The sequence below is a fragment of the Carassius carassius genome, chromosome 27, assembly GCF_963082965.1.
Source record: "Carassius carassius chromosome 27, fCarCar2.1, whole genome shotgun sequence".
NCBI lineage: Eukaryota > Metazoa > Chordata > Actinopteri > Cypriniformes > Cyprinidae > Carassius > Carassius carassius.
The window spans coordinates 7,153,910-7,172,327 of NC_081781.1; the positions used below are offsets into that span (position 1 = coordinate 7,153,910).

General features: G+C 35.2%; 1 protein-coding gene across 3 annotated transcripts in view; it reads left to right on the top strand.

Annotated features, from left to right (window-relative positions):
- The window catches only part of itpkb (inositol-trisphosphate 3-kinase B), a 37,865-nt gene extending 34,110 nt beyond the window's left edge, over positions 1 to 3,755 (top strand). For all 3 annotated transcript variants that reach the window (XM_059512380.1, XM_059512381.1, XM_059512382.1), the window contains exons 6-8: positions 691 to 792; positions 2,248 to 2,319; positions 2,935 to 3,755. In XM_059512380.1, coding sequence (XP_059368363.1) covers positions 691 to 792; positions 2,248 to 2,319; positions 2,935 to 3,153 — 393 coding nt within the window. In that variant the 3' untranslated portion in view covers positions 3,154 to 3,755. The remainder of the gene's footprint in view (positions 1 to 690; positions 793 to 2,247; positions 2,320 to 2,934) is intronic.
- Positions 3,756 to 18,418: the final 14,663 nt, after the last annotated feature.

Consider the following 18,418-nt stretch of genomic DNA (forward strand, 5'->3'; position numbering starts at 1 on the left):
CATTAATTCGCCCACAGTCCATCAGTATACGTTGCCTCTGAGATGTTTACTAAAGCATGCATCACTGTTACGATTGCTTGTACTTGGGGGTTATTTCAACAAATACTAAAATACTTTTATTATATTATTATAAAATAATTAAACAAGGCTTTGCAACCACCCTAAACACCCTATAAATAACCTAGAAAACAGGAACACCTTAGCAACTGCATTACATTAACCTACAGTAGCAATCACCCAAACACAACATAGAATACCTTAGCAACTACCCAAAACACCCTAGTAACCAGCAAGAACACAACAATCCAGAATATCCCAGAAACTGCCCAGAACACCCTAGTGACCACACTAAATTATAAATAAATTATTGCTATTGTGTAAATAATATGTAATCCATAAAAAAAGTAACTGTAGTCTGATAACAAGTTTTAAAATGTATTTTAATCTAATTATAAATCCTTAATTTTTGGAATCTGATACGTAATCTAGATAACATGTAATCAGTTACTATCCAGCTATAAACAAAAAATGCGAAGGACAAAAAAAAAAAGAAACTTTTTTTCTGAAAATGACAAAATCAGAGAAAATTGTGAGATAAAAAGTCACAATTAGCTTTTTATTTTTTATTCAGTGGCGGAGAGGGGTTCCATAATCACAATTAATCAATTCTTCTTCCTTTCCCTTCTACAGAAAGAGGATGGAACAGTAAACAGGGACTTTAAAAAGACTAAGACCCGAGAACAAGTGACCGAGGCCTTCCAAGACTTTGTCAAAGGAAACGAAAACATCCTGGTAAGCCGGTGCTCGTGTTTGTGCTTTAGGGCCTTCTGTCGATTATAAAGTCTCCTGTGGCACACGGAGGGGAAGCAAGTAACAGGTGGAGCTACACTCTTTCATTAACCCCCCGGAATGGTTTGTGAAACTAAGGGTTTCCTTTGTGTGGTGCAGCCCCTTCAGGGTTATATTGTTTGAAAGCAGCAAAAGCTCACCTGCTGGCTGGGAAACCACTCTTCCAGTTGCACACAAACTAGATTATATTACAGAGAAATTCACACATGCAAATACAAAAAGCGCTTTGCATAATGCTGTGCTTGACACATGACTGTCATGTGTATTCTTGTGACATTAAAGTACTGTAAATGTAATCCTAACAGGTTTAAATATTAATAAGATGTTTGCACCTAGTACAAAGAAATTATATTCATGGCAGGATTCCCATGTTGTAACAGGGGTGTTTCCTTTAAAGTTCAGCCTCATATACAAACAGTTCCAAAGAACCTTGGCTCCTCATGGAGCATTTATTTAACCCCATGTTTGTCCACAGTATGTCCTGGAACTTGATGTGCATCCTGATCCTCTGTGATTAGTTTGACAAATGTGCTGTAGATTTTACAGAGGAACCTGCTTTTATTTTCACACTCAATGTATAATCAGCAGCCGCCGATTTAAATGCTGAAAAATGTCATTCTTGCAACAGTAGTTTTAATCATTTAAAATATAACAAAATTTTGTATGATCACTTTTTCATTATATATTTGAATAAGTACAGGTCAAAATAAGTATGTTGCTTAATTTTTACATAAATTATATATGTTACACTAAGTGACAGTAGAAATTGTTTTTACTCATATTTTGACATTTTGTTTTCACAAACATTATTTGAAATATTAAAGTAGACACTTGCATTTAATATGCATTCTATGTATATAAAATAACTTTCGTACATTTAATTTGATGCAGAAACCAAAATGGGACATATACTTGTATATTCACTTTGCCTTATTTTCTCATTACATTATATATATATATATATACATACATACATACATACATACATACATCTTCTTCCGCTTATCCGGGGCCGGGTCGCGGGGTCAGCAGTCTAAGCAGAGAACCCCAGACTTCCCTCTCCCTAGACACTTCCTCCAGCTCTTCTGGGGGGACACCGAGGCGTTCCCAGGCCAGCCGGGAGACATAGTCTCTCCAGCGTGTCCTAGGTCTTCCCCGTGGTCTCCTCCCAGTGGGACGCGCCCGGAACACCTTCCCGGGAAGGCGTCCAGGAGGCATCCGGAACAGATGCCCGAGCCACCTCAGCTGACCCCTCTCGATGTGGAGGAGCAGCGGCTCTACTCTGATATATATACATGCAGCCAATATTATTCTGCATAAATACAGTACTTGTGACACTACAATTGTGGGGATTTTTATATTTTTATTGTCACTTACACTTTGTTTATTTTCCCTCAGAATTCCTATCTGAACCGACTAATAGAGGTCAAGGACACTTTGGAAATTTCACCGTTTTTCAAAACGCACGAGGTAAACAGTCACACTTTTGTTTATCATCTTAAAACACATTCGCTACACTTACTGTAAGACCATGGAGGAATTAGTAAATGTCACCTTTTACCCACCCATGTGATGATAGCACGTGAAAATGTGGAAAAATAATACACTTTAGCATCTATGCAAAGACCGGCTGTGAAGTTATCTGATTATTCTGGATGCTCAAAGCCAGAATAGCAACTTGGTTATATGCAAAGAGTTACACAACCTCTTTTAATGGACTTTAAAGACAAATATTCTAGAGACACTTCATGCATCGTCAGTGTCATAACTTTGTTTTGATACAAGGAGGTAGAACAGGCTATGCAAACACAAAGCCTTATTTATTCACATTAATAGATAACAAAAACAAACTGTATGCTGGAAAAACAGGGCACAGTTATATCTGTTTAATAAGTGAGCGCATGTTTGCTGCACAAACATTATGGAAACAGGATCTTTGTGTCTATTGTGTCATGTTTTTCACACGTGTTTGTGATGAACCATTTAAAGTCTTGTAAAGATGTGACACGCAAGGAATGGACTCTGACATTTACCGCATTTCCGTGTTGAGCGTGTGTCCCAACTCTTCCCATCTCTCGTGTTCAGGTGATTGGCAGTTCTCTACTCTTCGTCCATGACAAACGGGAGCAGGCAAAAGTGTGGATGATAGACTTCGGGAAGACTACTCCATTGCCGGAGGGGCAGGAGCTGAGCCACAGGGCTACCTGGGTGGAGGGTAACAGAGAAGACGGCTACCTCTACGGCCTAGACCACCTCATAGACATTATTTCCAATATGCTAACTCCTAAACCTCCACTAGAGTAAGAGGATTCCATCTTCTCTCCCTCCTGCACTACAGTTCAAGACCTCGCTGGGTTCCCCTAAAGCAATCCTAACCGATCGTACCGTCTAACCAAAACAGAAAACTATAAAACTTCAAACAAAAATGCCAGTCACAATGTCCTTTAAAAAAAAAAGAGTGTGTATGTTTGTAAACTTGTAGATGCTGTACATATAGTGTAAATGCCAGTGTTTTAGTTCAGAACATGTGTGAATAGGATTTTTGCAGCTAGCGCTTTAACAGGCAGGTGAATCTTAAAGCCACACTCCCTTAATGTGCGTTCTTTTCAACATGCTAGTGTTATGGAAAAGTGTAAAGCCCTTACAGCTATGTTTTACTCTGTGATTTTGGTTTTAGATGCTGCTTTTTTTACTTTACACCTAGAGATAATTTTTCTTTGAAACAAAAATCTAAATTTGGAAACTTGTAACAATCAGATCGACCACTAGATGTTTGAAATCTTTATATTTGCAGGAATCTAACAACATTGGTTGTTTTATTGTTTTTTACCCTGTTAACAATGTAATTAGTGTTAAAATACATCATTTATACTTAGTGCCGTTTGTAGAACAAATTTTTCCATTTGGTGGATGATCTTATGTTGTGCTTTATATTTAAATTCTTCATATTGACATTCCTTAAATTCAATCACCATTTTTGTGCATTAGTAGGGCTGGGTATCAACACAGATTTTCCAACTGATTATAATTCACAAATTCTTGATTCGATTCGGATTTCAATTTTATGTAATACGATTCCGATTCATTTCGGTATACAGCATTTTGGTTATACTGTCTATTCTCTCTCTGCTAATAATGTTAGAAAATATATTCAGGGGAGTGTTTTTGACTCATTTAAACTAGTAATTCATCTTTTGAGCTACACTAGGCATGCCACGTGTTTTTGATTTACTAGAAAGAAACAAGTAATTTTGGGAATCAAGCTTGAAGTTTGCGATTCTGTTTCGCTCCTGCTAAAAAGCACTCACGCTATGTGTTTTTGCTAAGTCACTAAGATACACAAATAAGATTAATATTCAGGAATAAGAAAGATGATTAGTGCCATCTTTCCGATTGGCTCTCAATTGTTTTTATCATTCATCAGCTGGAAAAAGTAGTTTTGAATGTTATTCTAAGGACATTGTTCCTCTATCATTAGTATTTTGCAGTGGACTCTGCTATTCTTTTACATTTATAATGATTTTAAGACTATTTTAACGTGATCATTTTCCTTGATGCGATTTTAGTCATAGAACACAGTGCCATCTGTAGGACGGGAAGTGCGATGCAATATTAAGAATTGAAATTGGAACCATTCAAATAAAGATCATGATTAATTGGAAAATCTAAGTTTTAACTCAGCCCTATGCCCAACCAGCCTAAAATAATAACTGAGTGCCAAGGTTTTTCTCAGGAAGTGACTCCCGTTCAAAAAGACTTTAAATCTGTCATTACCGGCTTGTATGTTTTCATGTTCCCACAGTCTCGACTAATTTTTGTTTTCATAAAATCTGTAAGAGCTGCAAACACCAACCTTGAAATCGCTAAAGTGACTTAAAATAACTTTTCTACGAGGTAAAATGCCATGTTTTACAAAGACGCCGTCACCTTAACTTGCATCTGTTGACCAAAAATTTCAACCATTCCACGCAAGTTCAAACAATGTGAATAGTCATGAGAGCCTTAAGTAATGTTGTTCTTCCTTTGAAAAGTGCCTGAAAGCGCCACTCGATGCAATGCTTCCGAAAGCTGACTCGCTACCCTTCAGAGCGCATTATGTTGGAGAGAGGTGATTGTTGTTTGCATGACTATTTGCCATGCAAATGAACCATCCCAGCATACCCCCAAACAATGAGATAATCCTCCAAGCAAAATATCGCTGGAGATAAAAACTAATTTGTTGGTCAGTATGGAAACCATGTGCTGCCACCAGCATAAACGCAATCAGTGATTAGTGGTTGTTGATTTAGCCCGGGGAGAGGAACACCTAGGGCAGACCTTCACGTCGGGACGTCAACACGACGCATGCCAGTCACACAGTAAAGGCAGAGGGGTTATCGAGAGGCCTACAACCAAATGTCACCACATGTTTTTACCCATAATTTATTTATGGCGATATTTTGCTGTTGCTAAATGACCTTTTATGAATGCAAAAGGAACAGAGAGGACAAAAGGTTAACGGGTGCTGTGGAAACATTTCTCAAATCCCTGTCCCACAGCCACAGTTCCCTAAACATGCTTAAAATGGGTAGGAAAAATGAAATAGGTCAATTCATAGCTGCTGTAAGTGATTTTTAATAGGCCTAGGACACACAAACTGTTCTCGCTACCTGACTATGGTAGAAATAATACTTTTCTTTTGGTTCTGTAATCAGCCACAAACTTGCTGCTTTTTAGCCAAGAGAGAGAAAAATATCTAATTAGGCCTATATGAAAAAATTACAGCCCTAAAAATGTGACTCATAAAAAACACATAATACAATGAAACACTTGCTAGGAAAAATAACACTTCTCTCTACTCGCTAAAAATGGCTGTTTGTTAGACAAGAGAGGGGAAAATATCGCTTTTATTTTTAACACATGGCTACTTTCAAAAAACATTCTTCTTGCCATAATAATGGTGTAGTAATGACATCTACCACAAGATGTGTCACTAGCCTGATAATGAAAGAACAAGGAGACTTGTTTGGAAACCAAAAATATTTTTTCTTTTAGAGGCATAAATACAATTGCTTACAGCAGCTTTAATCAGGTCTAAGAGGTTTCGGGTTTATTTATTCTCCCCAAAATTGTATTTTTCCAAAGTAAATCTTAAAGCCAGATGTACTTTTTCCCTACACGAGCTTAAAAATGGAAGTAGGGCTTCCCCTGCTGTTTATGGTGCTGTATTACAGAGAACAAACAAAACTGACCAAGTCCTTGCCCTAAATATTTTTTTACATTTCATGCCATATTTGTGAGAGATGAAAACTGTGGGAATTTCTTGTGGTGTCATACGCATACGCATACTTATATTTATATTTTGTTACATTTTGCACAAGAACACTAAATGTAGCTACTTAGTTTTTTCTTCTCTTGTTTGTTTGGCTTGACCTCCCATATCTCGGTGAAATAGCGGTTCACTGTAATGTAAGCTAAGCTCATTGCTGTGTAAAATTTTTTTGCAAATGTCTTCAGAGTGTACTCTGTCTCTTTAAAAAAATAAATCTCTGAAACCAGTGACATTTGACCCTGTTGCATTATGTTATTTCAAGGCCTTGCTGCACAAGGAGCATTTACACAGCTCAAACCTGCTGTATGTTTGCAATCGTAATGCAGCAATGAATTATTATGCTTGCTTGTACAATTTTACCAGATCAATTTGTAAAAAATACACATGGTTTGGTTTTTACTTATGGATGTTTGTATAACTGGTGATTTTACAGATTAATTCATTACAGATTAAGAAAATAATTAATAAATGTAGCCTTTCACAAATTTTAAAGTTAATACTATTTTTTCATATTGTAACATTGTGTTTACAAAATGTAAGTTTTAATTTATTATTATTTATTTTTAGACAAATTAGTATGGGACTATAATACTGACTATTTATTGGATGTTAGCCATAACATGAAAAATAATTATTGACTTATTTTTAGGATTTTAATATCACTGCATCCCTGTTTTTAAAAGTTCAACAGGCTGCCATTGGTGAGCAAGTGATTAAATGCTACATTTCTCCAAATCAGCGTTTACAAGACTGCAGTGATGCTGCTGACATATGACGCTACTGATGTATTATCTTTGTTATTGGACAGAAAACACGTCAGCAGCATCGTGAATTCTCTCACAACAGACCCGGAAGAGAAGACAATGCTGAATTAAGTCGTATTTTTATTTATTTTTGGACCAAAATGTATTTTCAATGCTTCAACAAATTCTAACTGACCCTCTGATGTCACATGGACTACTTTGAAGATGTTTTTCTTACCTTTCTGGACATGGACAGGATACTGTACACAGCTTCAATGGAGGGACTGAGAGCTCTCGGACTAAATCTAAAATATCTTAAACTGTGTTCTGAAGATGAACGGAGGGTGAGTCATTAATGACATAATTTTAATATTTGGGTGAACTAACCGTTTAAAACAAGTTCTGTTCTTTCAAAGTGAATAGTTGCCACCTAGTGTCTCTCTTGTTTAATGCAATGATTACGTCCTCTTGACATTGAGACACTTAAAACAGTCAGTAATTCAGACCAGCAGTCTGTACAGTGGTTACATATTTTTGGCATCCATCTATCCTGACCTGATGAGATGAAGGCTATTAGCCTATGGTGCAGCAAAGGGTGAACAAATAAAACTATTTTTATCTGATGGTATAAATAGTGGAGATTAAAAGCTTATTTTTTATTTTCTGCTCTTGAATAAACTGGACTTCCTTTTTTAGTCATAATCGGACTGAGTCACACCGCTGGCAATGAGCCTCAGAAATATTAGCCTGAGGAGCAGGGAGCTTGGAGTGAGGCCATGTTCAAGAGTCAGGAAGCCAACCACCAACCAGCCTCACACACAACTATACTAATGAAAATTCAAAAATGTATGACGCCCTTGACCTAGAGAGATATTCTACCCACAAAACACTTGCATTAGAAAGCAAAGTGCTAAAAAATATGTATATATATTCAGTCATACAAGTCACAGAGCAGCTGCTCAGAGGAATGTGCAAAGCTCAGGAGAGACAGAGATTTTGGCAAATCTGAATTCCAAATTCAGAAAGAGTATCGATTCCCTGTCTGGAAGAACTGAATACTGATAAGGTTTAACTTGCATTAACTAGCATTTAATCTTTAGATCAAATTTGCATTCATATTGCATCTAATCATGATGACTGATACACAGTAAATAAGGCAAATCAATAAAGAGATTTCATTAATTCTACATCTTGGACTAATCAATAGAACACACACACACACACACACACACAGGCTTTACAAATAATATTTAAATTAATTTAAAATAAAATATTTGTCTATAGGCTCTGACAAATTATTATACAGATGAATTATAATAGGCTATACGTGAAAATCGCCCAATACTAATGAGATAAAAATCTGTTTGGGCCACAGACGAATGCTGATTCAGTTCATATATTAATAAGAAATCCATGTCATCCTCTGTTAACTTCTCTATCATCTAGCTATTTGTTTTTCTTACCTGTATCTTATTCAGTGTTGTCGTTTTCTTGAGACTGAGACTAAGTTTAGCAATCAATCAAAGTGATCAATTTTTCACAACAATCCAAGGCCATGTGAGTATTGGTACCATGTTGTATGGAACTATTATTATGACAAAATGATTTGAATTTGAATTGTGTAAATTTGAATTATTTGCAAGTGTAATCTAACAAAATTGAATTTTAGGTGGTAGTTTAAATAGTTGTGAATTAGATTTTTTAAAACGATTATTGAACAATTGAAATTTAACAAACTGAAATGTTTTTATGGCTGAATTTTATAGACATGTATTTTCAAACAGCTAGTTTTTTTGTTCTGAATTCTTATACTGCAAATATTCATTTAAAAAAAAATTCAGATTCAAGTTTTCAAGATGAAGAACTTCAAATTCAGTTTTCTAAAATTCAATGTCAAAAATAATTAGCATTAACTGCAACAGTGCCAAAACAATGGATAGTTTGTGTAATATGATAAATTGTCTTTCATGTTTTGCTTGATTGATTACAGGCACACAGAAAAACAATCAATAAGCTAATTTAACCTATTTTACCTAATTTTTTACTGTTTGGTGTATTTCGCTTTTTATATATTTCATTTGTGGGGTTTTTTTTTTAATAATAGTTTGCTTTGATTAGACTACCTAGTTGTCATTGGAGAGACTAGTACAATTTGTATACAAAACCTGAAACAAACCACTACAAATGTATCTGTGTCTTAATAAAATCGGTGTGAGTATCCTGTGTCATGCTTTCTTTAATCTTTTTTTTTTATAACCAGTTTTTACCAGCCTTCACAGCCCCATCAGTCTATTTATTATTATAAATGCAAATTTACTTCTGTCACATATTTTATCCTATTACTAAGATTTTAAAGTCATGCAACATTGAAACAACATGTGAGTTAATTTTTATATTTAAATGAACAGTCTTTTTAAAATGGAAACATTGTTCTTTGTGCATTGAGTTAACAGTCAAATACAGAGCTTAACGGTTTAGACAATCTGAGAAAGAACTACTAATAATAAATATAATAATGAATATCATAAGCATACATTGTATCTGTATGTCTAAGCATACATTGTGTCTGTTCTTTGACCATAGGCACTGAACAACCTCATCATGTCATGTTTAAGAATAGTGATCCATTGTGTAAATAATGTTTAACATTTGAAAATCTTATTCAAAATAGTTTTTCACATTTTACAACTATTACATACAATGAAACCCAAATGTTTCTTACCCAAATGTTTCTTTGTCAGCCAAACTCTGTTTTCCTGTCGCTTACCGAAATTAATATCTTCTGAGATTCATTAAAGTTAATATTTCAATAATTTAACAACACTCTTTAATGTTGACAGTTCTCTGATGTGTATTAATAATAACATGGCATGCAGGTTAACAAATAACATGTTATCTTTAAGTATGTTTACGGTTTAAAATTATACTCAAAAAAACGATATTGTAGATCACAAATATTACATTCATTAAATGTTACTATGACAAGTACAGAAGTAATTGCTTTATGAATTTAACTCAAATAGAAAAGACAAGGAAAGTTGTGTTAAAGTATGCATGGAATGAAGCAATGCAAAATTAGGTGAGTGTCTGAGATATTTATTGTCTCTCGATGAGAACAGCCTCCATGTATGTCCAGTTCATACAATGATCAGCTGTACCAGTGACTTCAGCTCTCTCATCCAGTATGAAACAGACAGTGACTTTACATGATGATCAATATATGTGGAAACATCACAAAAGCAAATCAAAGCCATATTATAACATTGGTGATGATGAGACACATGATTTCTTAACCAAGTTTAAAAATAATATTCTTGGAGTAGCTGCTGACCTATGTCCAAGAAGACTGCATCAGAACACTACTTTAAGGTTTATGCACCGTCTTATATAACCAATTAGAAATTAGATTGATTACAATATTGACATTTTCACTGCAAGAAAATTGTTTTCAGTAGCCTATGTATGTGACTTATTTAGGTAACAGAAACACTGGCTACATACAAACTACATTTTTTATAAATGACACAGGATAGCTAGCCTATAGCTATATTTATTAGACGGCATATATATTTGTTTCAAGCATTGTCATGAATACATTTCAGTAATAGTCACCAGTAGCCTAACTTAGCTAATCATACTATTCAAACAGCAATTAATGCCCCACAAATGAAATGTATAAAAAGCTAAACACATAAAAAAATATGATTAAGAAACTATATATCCCAAGGTTAGCATAGGTTATTCGCTTATTGTTTTTCTGTGTGCCTGCAATCAATCAAGCAAATCAGCTTACAGACGATTAATATTACACAAACTGCATTGTTTTGACACTGTTACAATGCTTAAGTGCTTAAGACAGACACTTCGTTACCTTTTCAAAATAATCCAAGTGAGGAGCGTGCACTGATCAGGGAACTAATGAATGTTCATGTAAATTCCACCCACGGGAACAGTTTTTCACGGGAACCGAATAGTGATGGGAAGTTCGGATCATTTTACAGACTCGGACTTTTGAGTCTCGTTCAGCAAAATGAACGAATCTTTTTTCGAGTCATTTCGTTCATTTTAGCAAAATGTAATGAAAATGTTATGTGTTACTTCCCCAACACATCTAGTACTTACGCAAACGTTGACCACACTAAAAACAATTCAAATGCTATAAGATACAGAAAAAAAAATCATTCTTTACCTGGGTCTTCAGTCTGTGATTAGCTCACCTCACCTCTCATCTGACAAGAAGTCCTCGGGTTTAAGTCATTCCTTAATCACTTGACAGCCCCATACGCAAAACTAACGCAGTCTTGAGCTGGAAAGAGAATTGATTAGTTTATCTCATGAGTCTTTCGGGTCTCGGGTCGAGTTTGACTGGTTCCGGGAAGAGAGCAGGCTTCAGAGGGCCGTTTGCATATGTGGACGGTAAAAGGATTTCTGCCAAAGATCAGTTAGGCTGAATGATGCTGAGGCGTCCTCATCGAAGAATCAAGGCAGCAGATGACTCTCTTGATACCCACGATTAAGCACGAACTGCTCCAGGGATTTTTTCATTTACTTAATTATTTATTTATTTATTTATTAATTATTATTTTTTTTCTATTCTCTTTAAACGGGATAGACAGACTGTGTAGTTTTCAGCTAATTGGAGTCTGGAGCTAGAAAATGTAAAGGTACCATTACCTTTAAAATCTTCACGTGCTGGATCTTCAGTTCATATTTTTATTTTGGGTTTTAATCGTTTAGAACATTTTTCTTAAACACGGAATATTTACTTTTGGAACCATCCTTAGCTGTCAATAAGAATGAGCGCTCGTTTTGAACAAAATTTAAAGTCATTATGACTGAAAGAACGAAAGTGAGAAAGAACTGTAATTAAGGATAAAAGAAAACAAAACAGACTTTTACTCATGCCCTTATACTTTTACTCATGCCTATGTTGCAGAGGCAGGCGTGTTCTGTTCTAATTGATATCTTGTTCTATACCTAGTTCTTTAGGTTTTATATTCTTGTTTATTTTTTATGTCTTTGTCTTTGTTTTCTTTAAATGCCAGAGGTTTAAAAAATAATGTTAAAAGGAAGGCCTTATTTTTGTTTTCTAAGAGGCACAAAGTAGATTTCTGTTTTTTCCAGGAAAGTCACTCCACAGCTAAAGACTCCAAATTCTGGAGGTCACAGTGGGGCAATGAAATATGGTTGTCACACGGGTCAGAATATTCTGCTGGAGTAGGGATTATGAAGTATAATTTTAATGGTTGTATTCTGGAAACCAGTATTGATCCTTCAGGTCACTTCCTGCTAATAGTAGTAGTTATTAATCAGTTTATAGTAATTATTATCAACATCTATGGATACAACTCTGTTGGGGAAAACTGCACTTTCTTAAACACGCTAGATCATAAACTTTCATCTGCATTAGGAAAATATCCTACTGCCTTTCTGATTTTAGGTGGTGACTTTAACATGGTAATGAATAACATGCTAGATCGACACCCTCCAAGGAAAGCAGCTTCTCCAAACTCAAATCTTATAGCATTTATGGATAAATTTGATTTAGTTGACATATGGAGAGAAATGTACCCGGATGTAATACAGTCAGCTGGTGTAACAAAGACCGTTCAAGGCAGTCTAGAATCGATTATTGGTTGATCTCTAAAACACTAGTGAATAATAATATCTCTGTTAATATTAGTAACAGTCCACTGACTGACCATAATGCCATTTATATTTCAATTAATTTATCACAAAATACTACAATTAATACTTCTAAAGCGTCACTTTGGAAACTTAACAACTCTCTTCTTAAATATGAAAAGGTTAAAGAGCAGATTGTTGAGTTAATCCAAACTTACTGGGAAAGAGCTGAATTAGAAAAATCTTATGGACGGAATTGGGAGCTTCTAAAATATGAATTAGGGAAATTCTTAAGAAAATTTGGAAGTAATATAGCAAAACAAAACAGATTAATTGAAGATGAAGTTCTTTCACAGCTTTCTTCTTTATCAGTTGGGGAACCATTGACAGAGACTCAAAACACTGAATACTCTAATCTACAGAATAAATTAGATGACCTGTACAGATCCAAAGCTAAGGGAGCATATGTTAGATCCAGGAAAAAATGGCTGGAAGAAGGAGAACAGAACTCAGCCTATTTCTTTAGGTTGGAAAGATCCAATGCTATGAATGTCTCTATAGATCGTCTCCAAACAAATGATAGAGTTCTTGATAAGCCTAAAGAAATAGCTACTTATTGTTCCAAATTCTATAATAAATTATATACATCAAGATATTGTGATAATTCAGCCAAATTGTTTTTTGATTCTGTCAATCAAATTAAAGTTATTTCATTAGAAGAAAAAGAAGCTTGTGATGGTGATATAGCTCAATCAGAAATTGAACAGGCAATTAAGAATTTAAAAAATAATAAAAGTCCAGGCAGTGATGGTCTAACCGCTGAACTATATAAGATGTTTGTTAAAAATGTATCCCCTTTCTTATTAAAAGTGTTCGAAGAAAGTCTTGAATTGGAAGCACTTCCACCAACCATGACACAAGGAGTCATCACCCTGATACCCAAACCCAACAAAGATAAAGAGTGTCTAGAAAACTGGAGGCCAATCACCCTCTTAAATAAGTTTTAGCAAGAAGAATTAAAGACGTCCTTAACTCTATTATTGATGAATCACAATAAGGTTTTATGGAGAAACGTCATATTACAAATAACATAAGATTAATCTTAGATCTTCTAGATTACGAGAATCTCATTCCTAATAACAGTTTCATGCTTTTCTTAGACTTCTACAAAGCCTTTGATTCGCTTGAGCACAAGTTCATATTTCAAGCTCTTGACAAATTTGGGTTTGGAGATCATTTCTGCAAAGCCATCAGGACATTATACAGAAATAATAATAGTGTTATTAAGTTAAAATTTGGAACCTCACCAAGATTCAATTTGTCACGTGGAGTAAGACAAGGCTGTCCTATATCTCCATATTTATTTTTACTTGCCTCTCAGTTTTTAGCTCTGCATATCTCTACTAATAATTTGCAAGGTATCACAATTGATGATAGACAAATCATTATTAGCCAGCTGGCTGATGACACTACTTTGTTTCTGAAAGACGCCTCTCAGATCCCTTTAGCTTTGAGATTGATCGAGTCCTTTTCCAGAGCGTCAGGTCTCTGCTTAAATATCAACAAGTGTGAGTTAATGTCAATCAAACGCTGTGATCTTCCCTCTATTTGTAACATTCCTGTGAATGATCAAGTTACATACTTAGGAATTTTAATTAATAAAGACCAAAAAACAAGATGCAAAATAAATTTCGACCCTTTACTAGTGAAAACCCAAAGAAAATTCAACTCATGGCTGCAGAGAGATTTGTCAATAAGAGGAAGAATTTTACTCTCTAAAGCCGAAGGTTTGTCTCGACTGACTTATGCTGCTCTTTCCTTGGAGGTTGATAAAGGAACATTGAAAAAAATTGATAGCATGTTAAACAATTTTGTTTGGAAAAATAAAACTCACTATATTAGGAAATCTGTAATAATGAACCAAACTAAATGGGGGGGACTGGATTTTGTAGATTTTACTACCCTAAATAATACTTTTAAAATTAATTGGCTGAAGAATTTTCTTAAAAATCCCTCCTCACTTTGGAATATTATCCCTTATTATATTTTCTCTAAAGTTGGTGGCCTGAATTTCCTTTTACTTTGTAATTATAATGTTTTAAAAATCCCTATCAAACTTTCTAATTTCCATAAGCAGATGCGCTTGGCCTGGTCCTTAATATACAAACATAACTTTTCTCCGCACAGATATTATTTATGGAACAATAAGGATATTCTTTACAAGAATAAATCACTTTTCTTTGACAACTGGTTTGAAAACAATCTTCTTTTAGTTGGACAGCTTTTTAATTCACAAGGCAGACTTTACAACTACTCAGATTTCTCACAGAAATATAATATTCCTGTATCTGCTGATGAATATGCTGTTGTTTTCAATGCCATTCCATCTGGTGTGTCTTTTCTGTTCCAAGGTACTACATTTCCATGGCCATGTACTTGCACTCTGAATTTAACTGACACAATGATCGGAAATGTTTGCTTTTCTGCAGATCAACAAAAAAATAACTATAAAATTAGAGCTCTTTTTCAGAGAGAGATAATAACAATTCCTTACATAATACCTTATTGGAATGGCATTGTGGAGAATATACCTTGGGAGGAAGTATGGACCTTGCCTCATAGATATCTGCTTACCAATAAAGTAAAAGAAATAACATTTAAGTTAATTCACAAATGTTACCCAACTAAAGCCTTTCTTAGGAAATATAAGTCAGACATTGACGTGAGTTGCTGTTTTTGTCATTCTCCTGAAGAAGACTTTATTCATTTATTTTGGCAATGCTCCTACACTGAAAAATTTTGGTCAGACTTTTTGGCATTTATTCAGTGTTATTTTGTAAGTGACTTCTCTTTTTGTTTTCATGATGCTTTCTTTGGATTGTTTGACAATTCAAAAGAGAATACTGGAAAATATTACATAATTAATTTATGTTTCCTGTTAGCTAAATTTCACATTCATAAACAAAAGTTTACTGGCTCTAAACCTCTTTTTTCTTTATTCAAATTGGACTTGGACAAGTATGTGGAAACTATCCGAAGTTCTGTTAATTTGAAAGCTATGAAAACAGTCTCTTTATATTCGTCCTTTGTGTCTTCTTAAGATGTAGTTTTATTACCTCGTTTTTCTTGTTGTTACCCTGGCATAACAAACAAATCTGTGTGTATTGTTGTTTTTGTTTTTTGTCTTTATTATTTTAAGTGTACTGTATTAATGTTTTAATGCTTGTATTGTTTAATAAAAAAAAAAAAAAAAAAAAAAAAAAAAAGAACCGAATATTACACAACACCAGACGCGAACGGTGCGACGCGAACCGTGAAATCCCCAACAGCACACGGATTCCCCATCCTATTTCTGACCTATACTAGTCCCAGCTGTTTGCAACAGTCGCTTCAATATGGGGTTAGAATTGTTGCTTTATTCCAAATAAATAGATTATGATCCACAAATAAATGTAACAAGATTCACAAAAATATATCAAATTCACAAATAAATGTACAGAGTTTCACAAAAAAATATAAAACTCACAAATAAATAAAATGAGATTTGCAAATAAAAAAAAAATATATTTACAAATGTGTTTAATGTCACAAACACAACTCTACCTGGTATTTATTTGTGAACCGCTGTCTGTGCATTTGTAAATCACTGCACGCATTTGTGGATCGGTTCCTGTGCATTTGTGGATTTGAAACACTTCTAGCGTCGACGTGCAGATAAATCCACAAATAAGTGGACTCCACCCACCGTTTACTCAAGCCAATCAAATAACGGCCACATTGAGCTGACCAATCGTAGCACGTTATCGCTTCAACCAATCACGTTTTGGCTTAAATCCGGGGGGGCGTCTTGCCTGATCGGCCATGTTGTGCGTACTTGTCTGTAACGTTACTTGTGGACTTGTGAAATGTCATCAGTCGCTGCCCAAGTACTGTTTCCCTTTTCAAAGTTCACATCTAGCCAAGTCCAGTTCAAATCCCCGGATGTGTTCTTGCTCCGCTCCTTTTACCGAGGATGCATGGAGAGGTGACTTGTGCGGACTTGATACGGGCCATAACCCAGAATTCAGCTCGAACCAGGTTAGCATCAATGGCGGAGGAGAAAACTCACAACTGTAAGTTATACATTTCGAAATACTATTGTTGTTTTATCACAAAATGTAACGTAGTTCTAAGAGCTTTGATGCCAGAATGTTGTTTAAACTTCAAAGCTACCGTCGAATTTTAAGGAACTATTTGAAAATTTGCTCAGACGATTTCTTTACGAGTTGAAAAGTAGCCTAACCCTCGGCAAGTCCTCCTAAAAAGTAGCTAGGCCCTGTAACATTTTGTAAAATATGGGGCTGCCTGTGTTGATTCTGTAGTGGATAAACATTTGATATATTTTGCTTTGGGTATATCTAATGGGCAATTGTTTTGCCTGAGGGAAAAGTTTCCTAACTAACGTTTGCCTAACGATACTTATATCAAATGCAAACCTTATTTTAGAGTGCTCTTGTCATTTTAACCAAATAGTTTGCTTGTCTTTATTTACATTTTTTTTACAAATTCTTTTATAATTGTATTATTTTTCATCAACTTAAATTAAGCATTATTTTTTATCAAGGGACTGCTGAGGAAACTCGGGCCTTGATAGAGTGGCGGGCGGCCAACGAAAGGCTTTTCACCGGGAGGCGCAATTCCTCCAAAAGTTGATGGGAGTGAGTATTCATTTTGAGTGCTTGTATAATTCCCTGCATGTCTGAAGGTTTGGAGCTAGATTTGGACAGTCTTCATCCATAAGAATGAATACGTTATTGAAGTGGAATCATGTAAATCTTTATGGGTTTGTTTTGCCTATAGGCATTTTGTTCCACTTCTGGTTTGGCCATAACTGCCAAACAGGCAAAGAAAAAATTGAATAACCTAAAAGATAAATACAAGGTAATCTGCCTGTTTCTCTACTTTCTGTTACTGAAAGAGGCTTACCAAGATGTGTGTAAAGACTTTCCGGTCATATTTGAAACCTAACATAGATGCATTGGCCCTTACATTTTATTTTGTAAAATGTAGTTTACTCCGTTTACATTGTTTACTCTGAGACTGTAAAAAGAATAGTTCACCCCAAAATGAACATTCTGCCATTCACCTACAATTTTAAGTTGTTTCACACCTGTATACACTATTTATTTATTCTTTTTTTTTTTTTTTTTGCTTTACACAAAGGAAGAATATTTGTAACCTAAGAGTTCTGGGGCACCACTGACATGTGTAATTTTTTGGTGCCTCAAACTGTTAGGTTACAAAAATTCTTAAGAATATCTTCCTCTGTGTAGAGCAAAAATAAAAAATGTCTAAAAGTGTGGAACAACGTGAGGTGAGAACATGACAGCATTTTGCTTTATTTCAGGAGCTTAGGGACCCACCCACAGGAAAAGGGGTAGAGGCCGGTAGTGTGACTGCTGCCACCTGGCAGTGGTACACTGCAATGGATGCTGCACTCCAGGGGCAGCACTCGAGTTGTTGCATCAAACCCACTGCCACTACAGGTGGCTCAGTCAGCACACCAGGTTCAGCCCCTTCTGTGGAAGCCAGGAGTAGCCAGCAGTCAAGAAAGAGGCGACGGGACAGCCAGGCTCTTCTTTAGTTTCTAAAAGAACAGGCAGAGAGGGAAGAGGAGAGGGAGAGAGAAGCATTGGCGAGAGAAGAGGAGAGAGAGAGGGCAGCAACAGCCAGAGCAGAGACATATTTCTCTTTTAGAAAAACTTAATAAATTCTAAATTAATGTTGTATTTAATGATAAATGATTTTATATAGATTATTTGAATAAAAAAAAATAAAAATGAATGTTTCAATTTCAACCCTGGCAAATCATTGTTATAGCAACAGTGTATTCTTTATATTTACAACAAAA